Source organism: Schistocerca gregaria, chromosome 8 (assembly GCF_023897955.1).
Source record: "Schistocerca gregaria isolate iqSchGreg1 chromosome 8, iqSchGreg1.2, whole genome shotgun sequence".
NCBI lineage: Eukaryota > Metazoa > Arthropoda > Insecta > Orthoptera > Acrididae > Schistocerca > Schistocerca gregaria.
In genome coordinates, this window is record NC_064927.1 from 421878457 (window position 1) to 421894973 (window position 16517).

Consider the following 16517-nt stretch of genomic DNA (forward strand, 5'->3'; position numbering starts at 1 on the left):
CATCGTGAGCATTACTGACAAAACGGCGGGGAAAATCTAATGGCATGCTCTCCTCACTTCGAACTGTCCCGCCTAAGCGTAGGTTTGGAAAAGCATTTGTCCCAGCGTATGGGCAGCACCAGCCAGTTGCGCAAGGAGTCTTCCACACTCTCATCATCTTCAAATCGTCACCTTCTTAGAGCTTCTTTAAGCGTTCTGAATAAATGGAAATTGCAGGGCAATAAATCTGGGCTATAAGGAGGATGATCCCTTGTAGTCCATTGCATTTCCTGTAGCTTGGAGACAGCTGTTAGAGCTGCAGTATGGGGTCGCGTATTGTCGTGGAGGAGGATGACCTGTCGAATCGATTGGTCTCGTCTTTTTGTGGCGATACGCAACTCTAGCCTCGTTCAACAGTTTGCAGTAGTAAGCAGCATTGACTGTGTGTTGCTCATGCAAAAAATCAATCATCAAAATGCCTTGCTGATCAAAAGAAACGGTTGAAAGAACCTTGCCAGCTGACAGTCGGGTCTTGGCTTTCACTGGTGCTGCCTTCCCTTTCCTCCGCCCCTCCTTACTGGCTTATTTGCATTCTGGAGAGTAGTGGTGAACCCATGTTTCATCGCAGGTGACGATCCGACTCAAAAATGCATCACCTTCTTCCACAAACCTTGCTGTAAGCCTCTGACAGACCTCCAAAAGTCTCAATTTCAGATTTTCAGTCAAAAGTTTAGGAACCCATCTGGAACATACTTTACAGAACTGTAGGACATTCGTGATGATTGCTTGACAGTTGCCATAACTGATTCTGACTTTTTGTGCAATTTCTGATACTCTTGCCCATCGATTGTTGTCAATAATGTCTTTAACCGCACGAATGATTTTGTCTCTGATACTGGTATGAGGACGGCGAACGTGTTGCTGATTTTCCACACATTCGTGTCCTTCCTTGAACTTTTTATGCCAGGCAAACACACACATCCTTGATAAAGTTTTATCACCAAACTGTGCAGTAAATCTGTGGCAGCAAATTTCCGACGCTGTAACTCCTTCACAAGCAAGAACTTTCATAATTATGCGTTGTGCAATGGAGGGGTGCACCTGTTGCTCAGACATTGTGAGCGTTACTGATGAAATGGCGGGAAATATCTAACAGCACGCTCTCCACACTTCTAATGGTTTCACCTATGCATAGCAGAAGCGTGGGGCCAATCCTACCAAATGTTGATGTTCGGGAACAAAAATCCCATTTATATTTGATCCCCCCTCATATTACAGGAATATGTGCCATGAGGCAAGGGGTCGGGAGTGAGAAGGGATGGATGCATCGTATTTTGAGATAAAGCAGTTACTGACAGACTGAAAATACGAGTATTTTCTACAAAAGATCACAGACCACTCTCTACTGACAAGTGTGTACAGTTCAGATAAAGGAGATTATTAGCAAAATGATAAAGAGCAATTGTAGAGAAACTTTTCAGGTCCTTGAACTGGGAAAATGAAGGAGTACATATTAACAGAACATACCTGAATCATCTCCATTTTGCTGCTAACAATGTACTTTTTGTCTGTAGTTCAGATAAACTTCAACAGTGAAGGAGTATCTTAAAACAGCAAGTTCAAAAGTAGTCATGAAAATCAATTAAAGTACGACTAATATAATGTATAGGCAACACACTGAAAACAAAACAGTAAAAAATAACATTGAAATTGTTGAGCAAGTTTAATTTTTATGTTTAGGGCAACTGAAAACCACAACTGTGTGGACGGTGAAAGAGAGAACAAGAGTAAAAAATGGCCTGGAATGCTTTTGGTTAACTAAATAATGTATCAAAAACTAAGCTTAAAAAGTGTCTGAAAAGGAAAGTTTACAATCTGATAATCTGTTTGTAACCTGAGCTTCTCCTGGCATAAACTATGTTCAAAGTACTTACGGGCATTCAGCCAGGTTGAATTTTCGACAACTGCCGATATTTCGGCGGATGCACACTCCGCCATTTTCTTGATACATTTCCTCCCCGTAGAGGTAAACAATGTGTAACCTGAGCTTCTCCTGGCGTAAACTATGTTCAAAGTACTTACGGGCATTCAGCCAGGTTGAATTTTCGACAACTGCCGATATTTCGGCGGATGCACACTCCGCCATTTTCTTGATACATTTCCTCCCCGTAGAGGTAAACAATGTGTAACCTGAGCTTCTCCTGGCGTAAACTATGTTCAAAGTACTTACGGGCATTCAGCCAGGTTGAATTTTCGAGAACTGCCGATATTTCGGCGGATGCACACTCCGCCAGAAAATGGCGGAGTGTGCATCCGCCGAAATATCGGCAGTTGTCGAAAATTCAACCTGGCTGAATGCCCGTAAGTACTTTGATAATCTGTTAATTTACAAACTGGTAATATACACATATTACCAGCTCTGACTCAAGGCAGTGAGGTATGGACTGTTAAATGAACAAGCCATTCAAAAACAGAGTCACTCAGCGAGATGCATGTAGGGAGTTAGTACGAGAGACAAGAGAACAAATAAATGGCTCAGGGAACAGATAGGAGTGAAAATGTGTTTACGACTCTAATGAAATTAAATTAAGGTATGTGGATAAGTCAATTATTAACCACAAAGTAATTATAAAATTGTATTGTAATGAAATAGGCAACTTCGAAGAAAATCTTTTTTTGACATATTCTCCTTGTGTTTCAACATACTTGGTCCATGGTTGGAAAAGCTTCCTGATGACCTCATAAAAGAAGTTTCTCAGTTGAGCTGTGAGCCAGGAATGCACCAGTTCTTTCACTGCTTTGTCCAAGGCAAATCAATGGCCCCTTAATGCCAGTTTGAGTTGACCAAACAAGTGATAGTCAGAAGGGGTAAGATCGGGACTATATGGAGGATGATCCAGTACTTCGAATTTGAGTTTCTGGAGTGTTTCAGAAGTGTGGGCAGCAATATGTGGATTGGCATTGTCATGCAACAAGACACCTTTTGGCAGCAATCCTCGGTGTTTGCTTCGAATTGCAGGCTTTAGCCTGGCAGTAAGCATCTTAATGTAACATACACTGTTCATTGTTGTGCCCCTTTCCCCATAATGTTCCAGTACTGGACCTTGTGCTTTCCAAAAAACCGTAAGCATCAATTTTCCTGCGGACGGTTGGGTCTTGAACTTGTTCTTGCATGGCACATTTGGACATTTCTATTCCATGCTCTGCCGTGTACTCTCTGTTTCATAATGATGGATCCATGTTTCGTCACCAGTAATGATCCTGTCTCAGAAGTTGTCCCCTTCGTTACCATAGTGATCCAAATGTTTTTTGCCGATGTCCAAGCTTGTTTGTTTCTGTAACTGTGTGAGTTGTCTTGGGACCCATCTTGTACAAACTTTATGAAACCCAAGTCTGTTGTGGATGATTTCATAGGCAGAACCGTGACTAATTTGCAGATGATGTGCCACTTTGTCAATAATTAATTGTCCGTCTAAGAAAATCATTTCATGTGAACGCTTGATGGTTTCTTCATTTGTGGCGGTAAATGGTTGTTCGGCTCCTTCATCATGCGTAACACTTGTGTGACCATTTCAGAATTTTTCAATCTATTAGTAGACACTGAGTTGTGGCAAAGCACTGTTTCTGTGCTGTACCTAAAGTCTTCAATGTATCTCAGTCCCTGATACACCTTCTGACCACAAAAAAAGTATCACTGAACATTCCTTTTCTTTGGTGCAAATAGACAGCAGAGAAGCCGTCATAAACAGCATGGCAGCAATAATGAAACTAACCTTGCAGCTTGAAAATTGCAAAGATATAACAACAAATAAACAATCCATGTGCCATCAACGTGAAACAACAGTACTACCAAAATAAACAAAAATACAATTAAATTGTGAATAATAATTGACTTACCTTTGTACAAGTGGCCCAATAGGTGCTTAGATGGCCAAATGGCCAAAGGATATTGTTTATTGTGTTCATGAGATAAGAAAATTCTAAGATGACAAGTTACTGGAAGGTAGGTTGATGACATTATGAAACATGCAGCAACATTGGTGCATGCAGCTGGAGAATGTAATTCCTTTAATCAGCAGTAGATGTCAAATGTTTCATGACGAACTTACTGCAGCACATTCATTAGACTGTAATTAACATCCAACTTAGTGCAATTGTATTCTGAGACGGAACCACAATATTGCATTTCAACACAGCTTTTTTTTGTACTTTGTTAACAAATGGTTCAACATCATTCTCATAATTTATACAGTAGGCAACCACATGAAACATTGCTGGGCTGTGAAAATGAATGGTAACCCCACATTCTAGCCAGAGATGCAGACAGTTTCAGGTGACACAGCATCCCAACATGGTCATGATGACACTGTGCGATTTGATCACATACTGCCAGTGTACTGCTAGCATGAGTACAATAGGAGATTAGTAGACAAAATCCTATCTGACATGGTTGATAGTGACTCTATTAATTTTTTCATTTGTGTTCCTTGTAATGAAAAACTGCAGCATTAAAACAGAAGGTAATTTATGGCTTAATCAGCAGAAAAAGCAACTCCACTAAACAGATTATCTTAGACCAGTGTAATTACAATATTTTTCTGGTTTATTTATCAGTTCAGTTCAAAACATTTTATATTGTGTTTTTTATCAGTTGTTAAAATACTTTGAGTGGCATGGTTCACTTGTAGGACTTCCCACTCAGGGAAGGATGCACAAGATCCACAATTAGTTCTAAAAATATAATACAATTCCTGCGGCGTATGAATTTTTCGTGACAAATGACATGTTTACAACATTTTCTCCTAAAGTGTAAAATGCAAAGAAGTGTGTGGTATAATAATCTTTTAAACAGAAACTGTATGATGAAAGATATTTTGAATATTAAATCTTATGTTTTGGAGCCAAATTGACGATTCCATTTTAATGAACAGAAACAGAATTGTCAACATGGCTGGATGCCCAAAATCGTAACCTCACTTAATAACACCAGAAAAAAATCCAGAAATAACATTTTGAATGTTTATGAAAGAGCATTAACACTGAGAATGGACATAAGCACCAGGGTGCAACCCACAACCTAAATATCATGACTTTCTGGCAGCTGTCAAGATGAAAACAACCGGAAGTTTTTGATACAGACTGTCTGTTTAATATCACTACACTGCATACAATTCACTATGAACTTTGGATAATTTTTTAAAAAAATATCATGAAAACATAATTTTACAATAAATATAACACACAACAGAAGCTGTCCTTAATGCCAAAAATGTCGTTCACATACACATAAGATACTTTATAACTTTACCCACATTATACATGTTGCACTGTACTCTTCATGTTTCATTCTATTTACCATCTCTATTCCTGCCACTCCATTACCTTACTAAATAAGAGTTTCTTTAGCCTCTCCACACAAATAGTGTGTGTGTGTTTCTTCTATTTACATTTATACAGTTTCAATTAACATACTTATAAACGAATTCAAATATATGCATCTAAATATGGGGATTATTCACACATTGGCAATCAGTATTAGGCGCTCAGATTGTAAATAAATGGACAAGAACATAAAATATATGTTTTTAAAAAACTGTCTGCTCAAACAGTAGTTACATAACTAGTAAAATTTAAACTGTGTACGTAGATTTCTCTTCGCATCTTTTTCTGTTGTTTGGTTGTTATCCTCTCCCCCCCCCTCTCTCTCTCTCCCTCACACACACACACACACGCAGCGAGTTTATTTCTTCTCTTCTGGTTTTACGCTGTAGTTTAAGAGGATACATAAATAAATTATATTGGCATTATTGCACCAATTTTTTGATAAAGTACAACTGGTATAAAATTACTACACTCTCGAATATTATAATTATTATTTTGATTGTTTCTTCGTACTATTGTACAAGACACCCTAAGTGACGATTTTGATGAAAACTATAAATTACCTTCCAGAAATGTTATCAAAAGTATTATCTTCAAAACTCTGTACGAAAACTGGTGTCGTCTTTCCCTGCTCAAAAATCTATAAATGCTGCAGAAATTATCAACTCCTTCATCATTAGTGCATTTTATCCCTGCAATAAATTAACAATACAATTATCTCCGACGTAAGTATTTGAAATCACCCATGTTTAGCTGATAACACTGGCATTAGCTGATGGAAGTACTTAAATACTTCTCATGAGCCTGTAAGATGCCTCTTTATGAAATAGTTAGTAACAAGTAAAGAACAAAACTCGTATTTTATTTTAGACCTACAATCATAATGAATGAAAGGCATACTGCATAGGGTCTAATTATTGTCAGCATTACAACATAAATAAAATATCTGAATACTATAAAAAGCTTACTGTTCTTTACAGAGTACTTAAACGGCCACTCATAAACAAGATGAAATAAATGGTATCCTATTTTCACGGGGTACTATGTGCCAGGAATCAAAATCATACAGAATTAAAAGAAGAACTTCACACAATAAATAAAATAAACTATACAGAGATCTGATGAAACATATTCTCTTTTTATAATTCCAACATTTTATAGATATAATTTAATATAGAAATATACAAACAGGGGGCCACTTAAGGCATAAAAAATCACGCAAGTGAATATGGTTGTCTCAAAGAACGAAAGGAGGAGGAAAAGGAGAGAGAGAGAAAGAGAGAGAGAGAAAGAGAGAGAGAGAAAGAGAGAGAGAGAAAGAGAGAGAGAGAAAGAGAGAGACAGGATGGAAAGTAAATTCTAAGAAATTATATAAGAATATTAGCTCTTCTGATGAGACTGGATTATATGGAAATTATTTAATGTATAGAGTGTTTCTCTTCAATCAAGATCCAACATTTTGTGATGATCATCACAAATTTATCACATGCTTAAGTATTGCACAAAAATGGGCATGCAGCTCTCGTATCAAGTACAGGATGGAGAGGAACTTCAGGTTCTTCCTAACGTAACACAGCTCATCAGCTTTTATGTATGTCAGGAATGTGGCTAGTGAAGATCCCAAGCAAAAACACAATTTCACTAACTAAACAAGGTGACAAGGATCCATAAGAGAAATCAGCATCATCACAGGTCACTATTGCGTATACTACAATTTCTGATGCCAATAGAAGCCATTATTCTTTCTTTCGGTTAATCTTCAAAATATAATAATTTCACAGTTTACATATTGTTAAACCGGGTCTTCATTTACTTGGTGTTAAAAGACTTATGAAGTTGAAAGAAGCAGGAAATGGTGATTCAAAATGCTCAAAGTTTCCTTGTGATGAATTAAATATTGTAGCAACAGTAACCAAGACAAGTATTAGAAATAAAGAGTTTCCAAACCACAGTTTTAACACATGGGAAAAATTGACACCCTTCAAGATTTTTACATGATACAATGGGTGTAAAATTCAGTAAAAATAAAACAGGAAGGCAGTAATCTGCTAGTACAAAAAGCTACAAAATCAAACTTCTGAACCTGCCATCTTTTAGAATTTGATCATTCTTTGATGTATCATACCTGCTGTACCTCTCATTCATGTGCAAAAATATGTCAGTTAAGGGCAAGGCAACCACACGCAAGTCCTCTATAGGTAAGCGATTGCCTTTCTTTTATTTTACTTATTTCTCCAGCCAGGATTTTCCATTATTGTTATTCATATACAAGCACGAATCACAGCGAAGAAAACAGTGTACATCAGCACTGATGCAATCTGCTGACCACCTTAAAAGTTGGTCAATTTTCAGGAACTGTTTATGACCTGCTCTCACAAATAATATCAGTCAAGCTATTTTGTGATAATGCATATTACTGTTTGATGCACTTGCATGCTACACAATGGTCTGCAGGACTAGAAGAAGAGTACATGCTAAAGATGTTGACTGCAAGCACCCAAATCTCACAAACAATATTACACATCGTTTTCTCCGTGCACTGTCCTTTTCAGATTGACAGTAATTGATCACTCCGGTGCAATCTTCATAGCAATAACAGCTACCAAAACATTAGCCGCCATGTTGTCACGATCTTTCTTAGTGCTGGCAAACTGAATGCACACTACATGTACTAACAAATATCACAATAAGAAATTGTGTCGCCTAGTGGCATCTGGTGCAAAGTACATTACGTTTCCACACTACAGCATATTCAGCACATCAGGTGTTGGACGTGTTTTCAGGCGACTGGGTGCGCTTTTTAACTATCAGTTTGGTATCAGTAACATGTAGGCCGTGTGGTGACCGTACAGCGAACTTTGCGAGAGCGGCAGCAGTGACGTTTGGTGTGTGGCGGAGGTCTAGTCGAACCAGAGCATCGCAACGTGCCAAATGGTCGAGACTGGAATCAGTCAGCAGCCGACAGGATGAGAGATCCAAAGATGCTAACGTGGAAGTTGTGGCCGCAGGGGGCGCAGCCAACTGCGCCACTCCTGCATCCGTCACACGAACGCACTGCAACACAATTACGGTTGGTTGTAAATACAAGGTATCTTATTCAATACTGGTGTGATAGCAATATTAGAAGAAAAATAACTTTCTACTTTCAAAGCTGTTTCCTGAAGCACAAGAAAAATTTACAAAAAATTGCAGTTATATTGTTTATTAAAAGAATCCTCCAAAAATCAAAATTTGATATAACCACCTTGATTGCAGCCTCCATTCTGGATCTGAATTAAACGTGTGTCCATTACATTTGTTTCCTCTCCATTTCTTAGAATAATAGTGTAACAGCTGCTTTGGAGTATGTCATGATGAGATGATGTCCTGTGATCAGCACTCTCAACAACATTCCAGACAGACATACTGTGTTTAGATCAGGACAGTGTGGGGTCAGGGAGGTGGTAAACTCTTCCAACCAACTATGCTGGCATCATCATAGTTCCATTTTGGACCAAAGGATCTGCAGAAGTATCATCCTATGGAAAAATGTGTAGAACCTCCTTCTACCTTTTTGCATCAGGGATTTAACACAAATGATAATTAACCTGGTTTGTGGAAATTTTGCCATTTTTAAAATAAAAGGAAGTATGGTATGTACAATATAAGTTGGCACTGTAATTGCAATATTGACTCCAGTGTGCTTCCTGCCCTGCATGAAAGAGATGGAGCTGTTTCCCCTGCACATCTGGCCGTCCTACAGCACCACATAAACCAAGCAATGATCATGTGCTTGTGTTACCAGCATCCCCTGCAAAAAATCCATGTTATATTGTGCATATAGTACCAGAAAGGGGCCATTACTTGAAATAAAATCAAGCACTGTGCATTAACTGAAACTTGGTGCTAGTCACAACAGGAATATCCTCAGATCATGAGCTATTGATTCATAATCATATAAAAAGAAAGAGAACTGCGACACTTTTTATGGAATACAGTAACAAACTGCAATATGCAATGCTTTTCATTTTGGCAAGTTCTGAAGACATTTGTCATACTGTATGATGTATATCTCAGGATTTCCCCCTCAGATCCTACACACAGTTGTCTCATTCTTATTCAAAACTGCAATCAATTGTCAAGAGTGATTGCCTAGGATGCTACAAAATAATTTGTAAGTGTTTATCTCTTTTTCTGGTGTCCATGACAGTTTCTCACCTGCATTTTACTTCCCATTGGCTCATGTATTCTTTCTTCTGACTGATCATCAGTCAAAAAATTCTTAGTATGGCAATTAATTGTTCTTTTTTCATACCTGAGGAAGGTCATATGAATTTTTCACAAGGGGAGTTCACCTAGCACAAAGACCTGGGGTAATCACACGTCTTCCGTTAAGCTCCAAAGTCACATTGGTACAGTGCTGTAAAACACGAAGTAATACAGTCCCAATGCTTTCAATAGCACAAGTCCTTTTCACAACAGAGATTTACCTGGTCCTTCTCCAGCTATAAACCCACCTTCCTAGAAGCCGTCTTCCATTTTGTCAGGTTCCTATCCAAAATTCTGTTTACATTAAACCAACCAGTAAGCAACACCATCCCTAGTTTGTCAGCTGTTATCTCTTCCACTTCAAATTCTTCTTCCTTTAAATCCAGATATTTTTAGTAAATAGGTCTCCCCCAACATCAAATTTTTCGGTAGTTACACCAATGAATTCTCTCCAGCTTTCCTCTCCTGCAACTAAGCCACTGACTTGTCCTAAAAGAGCAGACTCATAGGTAGTATCCTCTTTGCCCTTACCAGCAGAAAGCTCGCACTTCTAAAGAAGTCAGAAACAGCCGCTGAGTCCTGAAATAAGATCACATAACTCCAAGATATTTTTTGAACTACATAAGCTTGCTTTCCATTACTCTGCTAACCTTTGCGCCTTCATCAATGCTTATGTCATTCCTACACTCTCATCCATCCTTCAACACTTCTAATTCCACAACTTATTTCACTTGTTCCATCAATGACGAGAACCTTCAGGAATGTAGGATGAGTCATGGCATACACTAGCAAATGAGAAGCAACAAATCTGTACACTCTACTAACAATAAATATCACTAGACTGTGTAATATTATTTCTGTGTATTCAAATGAAAAGCAAAAAAGTAACTTAAAAGAAATGCTGCCTCTCTGAGAAAAAAAGCTGGTGCTGCCTCAGTTGTATTAAATAGATGATGTTTATCATCTATCGGCAGCTTAATATTATTTTATTACATTGGTGCTTTTCAAAGAAAAAGTTACATTTGTCATAAAACAGACCTGTTTCCAATACACATGCTACAGTGCAATGACCTACTGCTCGTCTACTTATGTACAAGTTGAAAAAGACATTAAAGAACATATTAATGACAAAAATTCAAAAAATTATAAAAATGTTAGAATGATATGTTATAAAATAATCTTTAATGTTCAAAAATACTCTCCTGTACTTTTACATACACTGATATTCAGAGACTGTAAAGCTTTGCTCAATCATTACATTCTCAATAATAAAGCTGTACCTAATTTAGTGAAAGAAAACTTTGCTTTGTATTCACTATACCTCATAATTAGTTAACTTATTCTGCCACAATACATGCATACAAACAGCATTTCTCACCTTTTTGTTTGGTGAGTAGATACACAAATCCTTTGGGTTTCCATCCCTATAGCAAGCTACATAAAACTAAATAACTGTGAGAAAAGCACAATTCTTTCCAATTAATATCATAACATCTAAATGTTTGTCTTTGTGCCTTATTTATAGTGACAGTGAATACAAATCTTACTGGAAATGGCCATCTTGTGAATTGAAACAGCCATTTGGTAGATATGAGTGAAATCCTTGGAATATATGCTATTTTTTATTCTTTATCTTCTCCTGATATTATTTTTGCTTCAGTTTCATTGTTTAACTTTCATGACCATTTCTTGTTGTGAATTTTTAAATTAATATTGCCAACTTCTTCATTTCTTGCAGCTAGAACGGCTCTTTCAAATAACCAACTTGAGTAATTTTGGATAATGTTTGGAAAAACTTGATTTATTAATTCATTTGGGCTGTTGGCAATACCTCATAAATCATTTGTAAGTTGAATCTGTCCAGTCATACAATCAACTGGATGGTCTTCACTAATTTGTAAGAGTTTTCCACAAAATGTTCTACTTCTCCATCACTGGACAGTTGAACTCTCATATTTGCACAAGCATATCAAATTTTTGAGTACCAGATGGATGAGTCGACCTAAGACTAAGTCATAATAGAGAAGTGATCAGCTCGTTTGAGGGAATATACAAGACTAAATTTTACACTGTTCTGACAATTGGTATATTCAGTTAATTTACATTGTGGAAAACAGAAAGAATTAAACTATTTTGGAGGTTTAAGAATCTTCTCCAAGGAAGGGACTTTTAGGCAAGGAAAACCTTTAGTGGCCAAAGATGGATCATTTCATTCACAGCAACTCAAATTTGAATTTGTAGTGGTGTACACAACAGAGATTTTGGTCAGAAGGCCCCCCATTTGATTAATGGTGTGAATAGTTCTGCCTTGACAGAGCCACATCTAGTGAGAAAGATGTCTGCTAATTAATGTAGGAAGGATTTTCATAAGTTTCTGTGGGTGATACTGACAGGTTCAGGCAAATGTTTGAATGTAGCAGGGGCTACTTTCCAGTCACCAGACAGTTTGAGTTGCTTATGGATAAATTTATCACCCAACACAAACTATTAATAAGCTGAATTTTACACATTTATATGTGGTCTTAAGAAACCATTAAAACACAAAGTACAGCATTATTTGTCATGCACCATACCACTGGGCCAATGTAATTAATTACTATTATTATAGTCAGTTGCTCCACAGCTGGATGAAGTTTTTACATTTTATTATAACTTACAATTGGGGTAAATAATTTAGTTAGAAGCCAACGCCTGAAATGTTTGAGAATTGTTGCATCTTTATTAATTTGCAATGGTGGTGGCACTAGTACTTTTTTTATATATACAAGGCCAAATTAGGAATGGGGATACACTGGAACTGAATTGCAGGGAGTGTACTACTGATTTAAGCAAAAAAATAAAATTTCAGTCCGCCTAAAGTATAAAACTAGAAAGTACTGATCTTTTTATTGAGTAGTTTGGCTTGATCATATAACAATAAAAATATAGTTTTGGTGAAAGAAAAGAAAAACACTTTAGAAAGATCGGAGTGAAAAGAAATAATATTTCTCACATTCATAAAATACAATAGCTGCAAAAAAGGTATTAACTAAATGAAGTAATAATTCACAGTCATATTTTAATTAAGACGTTATTCCAGAAAAAAAGGAAGGAAGAAAGAAAGAAACAAACAAACAAACAAAATATTTTACACATACAAAAAACTGCAATGTCTCAACATGTATCTTATGATATCAGAGGAAGGAAGGAAGATTGGGTTTACCATCCTGTGGACATCGAGGTTATTGGAGATGGAGCAGCACAAGCTCAGATTGTGTCAAGGCTGCGGAAGAAAATGGGTGTGGCCTTTCAAAGGAAGCACCCCAGCACTTGTCTGGAGCAATTCACAGAGATCACGGAAAATCTAAATCTGGATGGACAGACGCGGGTTTGAACCATCATCCTCCCAAATATGATATCAGATGAATATCTTAATAAATTGACCTTATCCTGGCTTTAGTATCTTTGGCTAGTGAGTTATTACATCTCTGTTAGCTTACTGCTTTTGATAACTATGGAAAGAATATCATTAAAAATCGTCATGTAAAGTTGCTACATGTAAATCTCGTTATATGTGATAATTACATTCTGCGGAAACACTGTGTGTATATGGGTTTAGGGTCACATTTACTCACACATTAAGTTTAAAATGGCTGAGTTTCTTAGCATTTTTACATAAAATAACCATCATCTTTCTGAAACACATTTTAATGCAGAATTTATGCACTAAGTAAAAATTTATCACTGAAATGCACTATAATATTCTAAAATAATTTTCACTATGTCTACATCCTAAATAGCCTCTGGATCATCTACACTAGCAGAATTTGATGGTGCTATAATCAGTTTATTTTCCATGATAAATTTCCTTACATGCAAATCCTTTGTAGCTGGAATGTTCTTGAAACTTCATGGCAGATTAAAACTGTGTGCCAGATCGAGACATGAACTCGGTACATTTGTCTTTCGCAGGCAAGTGCTCTACCACTGAGCTACCCAAACACGACTCAGACCCCATTCTCACAGCTTCACTTCTGCCAGCACCTCGACTCCTACCTTCCAAACTTCACAGAAGCTCTTCTGCAAACCTTGCAGAACTAGCACTCCTGCAAGAAAGGATGCCCACAAACGGCAAAGGTCCTGAGTTCGAGTCTAAGCCATGTCTCTGTATATCCTTTCTTCCATAAGTGCTAGTTCTGCAAGGTTCGCAGGAGAGCTTTTGTGAAGTTTGGAAGGTAGGAGACGAGGTACTGGCAGAAGTGAAGCTGTGAGGACAGGGCCTGAGTCCTGCTTGGGTGGCTCAGGTGGTAGAACACTTGACCGCGAACGACAATGGTCCCGAGTTCGAGTCTCGGTCCGGCACACAGTTTTAATCTGCCGGAAAGTTTCACATCAGCAAACACTCTGCTGCAGAGTGAAAATTTCATTCTGGCATGTTCTTGCTTAGTACTTTATATTCATTTCAAGTGGCTCACTGTTTTGCAAACAAATCTTCAATTGTTAGCTGTGTAAGTTTTCATTGCCAGTCGATTGTAAAGCTCTTTGTAACATTTAAGGGACTGTTCAACTTCTCTTTTCTCTATAGCACTCCTTACTTTTTCAGGATCACATTCCTCAAAACTTTTCACTGCCGCATTAATCATTCTGAAGGACTCAGCCATTTTCTTCATTGTCAGCTTTCTAACCGGCTGAACTACCTCATCCTCTGTTTCTCATTTATTGCCATTCTCAGGGGAGATTATCAAACCTTTGTTACTCAGATTCTCAGAATGGGAATTCAGGAAGTCACACACATTTTCTTCATCGACATCAGTGAATCTAATCTGTTGTGCCATGATCGCAATCTCTCAGCTGCAGCAGTGATGTCAGTGAGCCCCTCATCTTCTAGCACTGGTATGGTATCAGGACACAGTTTCCTCCATACATCATTAATGCATTTTGGGGTGATGTCAGCCCATACATCTTTAATAGCAGCTGTAGCCTCTGAACATTAACCTATCGCCAGAAAATCATGATGGTAAGCTCGTCACTCAAATCACACTCTTCTATGTGAATGGACAAACTTTTATGCAGATACTATTCCTTAAATGTAGAAATGACTCCCTGGTTCATGGGCTGCAGGACAGATGTAGTGTTTTGTGGTGGAAATAGAACTCGAGTATTTTTATTTGAATCAATGCTGGAAAGTTGGTGGTTGAGAACATTATGAAGGAGAATAATTCTGAAACAGATTTTTTTTCTTTCTGAGAGAAAGCCTTCAGTTGTCTATTGAATTCTTTAAAAATAGTCACTGAAAATAGGTCACTAGCAACCTGAAATACTGTCGTTTTTTCTTCAATCGGAAGTCAACAGGTGACCAGGCATTTGTTTTGAAAATAAGACTATTTCATTGAGGTTGAAAACCTGGTTCACAGTATAGTCTCTTTCTGTCACAATTTCTTTAAACATATTTTTTTTAATTCCTCAGCTCCAATTTCATCTGTCGCAGCTGCCTCTCCTGTTATTTTAACATTATGAAAGGTAAAACAATACTTTAAAGGATCAAATCAACAACCGAGAAAGATGCTGGATCGTCCTCTTCTGTAGTTAAATCTGCATACAAGGTCTTGAACAGTAGCTCCAATGAGAGGAATGTGGTGTTGGTTGTGATGGCCATTCCATTAACGTACTATATTTTCCATTCTTTCCATCACCTCCCAGAAAGATCTGGTCTCTCTAGTCACAATCATGTTAGCTGAAGACTGAAGAGCTTTTAGTATTGATTCTGCATTGTCACAAATAGTTCTCATAGTGGAACATCACCGCATATCTAGTGATCCAAAACTTCCAACTTTGATTCCACTGAATACGACAACTAAAATCACATATATGCGAAAATGTGTATAACGAATCTGCATATAATGGGGTCAATAATAATAATAATAATAATAATAATAATAATAATATGTGTGTAAGATAAAAGGAATGCATGTAATGTGAATCAGTAGGCAAGCTGCGAGCTTGTCAGTTTCTTACAGAACGGTATAGCATTCTTAAGTAAAGATAATTAACTACTGTTACAGAACTATGATGGAACTTGCTGCATTTCTTTAGATCTTCTCTATTTCATCTATCACTCCTATGAGGTGAGGGTTCCTGAATGACAAGAAATATTCAATTATCAGTCAAATTATGGTTTTGTACACTACTTTCATAGGTGGATCATTCTTCCTGAATGGATGTGGCTTCCAGCCGCTGTTCAGCAATTACAAAATCACACTATAATGAATCTTACAAATTCTCTATATACAACAGTATTATTATTTGGAACAGTCTCCTGGAGCTTCTAACATTATCCACAATGTCGTTTATGTATATTGTGGATAGTAATAGTCCTATAACACTTCCTTGGGACAGACCCAAACTTACTTTTACTTCTACAGATTTCTCTCCATTAAGAACAACATGCTGTGTTCAACTCGCAAGGAAGTCTTCAATACAGTCACAAAGCTGGTCTGATTTTATATATGCAGGTATTTTGTTTATTAATTGACAGTGCAGAACTGTATCAAACATCTTCCTGAAGCCAAGGAACATGGCATCAACATGGGTGATAGTTTCTACTGCCTTCTCAGTTTCCAGAGCAAATAGAGCGAGCTGGGTTTCACAATATCATTGTTTATCGTTTCCCTGTTGAACCTACAGAGGAGAGTTTCAAACTCCAGGAATGTCATAATACACAAGCATAAAACGTTTTCCAAAATTCTACTACAGTTTGAAGTCAGTGTAGAATCAGATAGGTAACCGAACAGGCTTCAGTTGTCTTTTCTCTGTTTAGTGCTCTTGGTTGATTTTCTATCTCACAGTCAGTTATTTCAATGTCTGTCATTTCTGCTACAATTTAACTTAGGAAACTCAGTATGACATTCCTCAGTGAAAGACTTCTGCAC

General features: G+C 37.4%; 1 protein-coding gene across 3 annotated transcripts in view; it reads right to left on the reverse strand.

The window, feature by feature from the left end:
* Window positions 1-5104: 5104 nt before the first annotated feature.
* The window catches only part of LOC126284485 (jmjC domain-containing histone demethylation protein 1), a 118734-nt gene continuing 107321 nt past the window's right edge, over window positions 5105-16517 (reverse strand). For all 3 annotated transcript variants that reach the window (XM_049983445.1, XM_049983442.1, XM_049983443.1), the window contains one exon: window positions 5105-8415. In XM_049983445.1, the coding sequence (XP_049839402.1) occupies window positions 8122-8415 (294 nt within the window). In that variant the 3' untranslated portion in view covers window positions 5105-8121. The remainder of the gene's footprint in view (window positions 8416-16517) is intronic.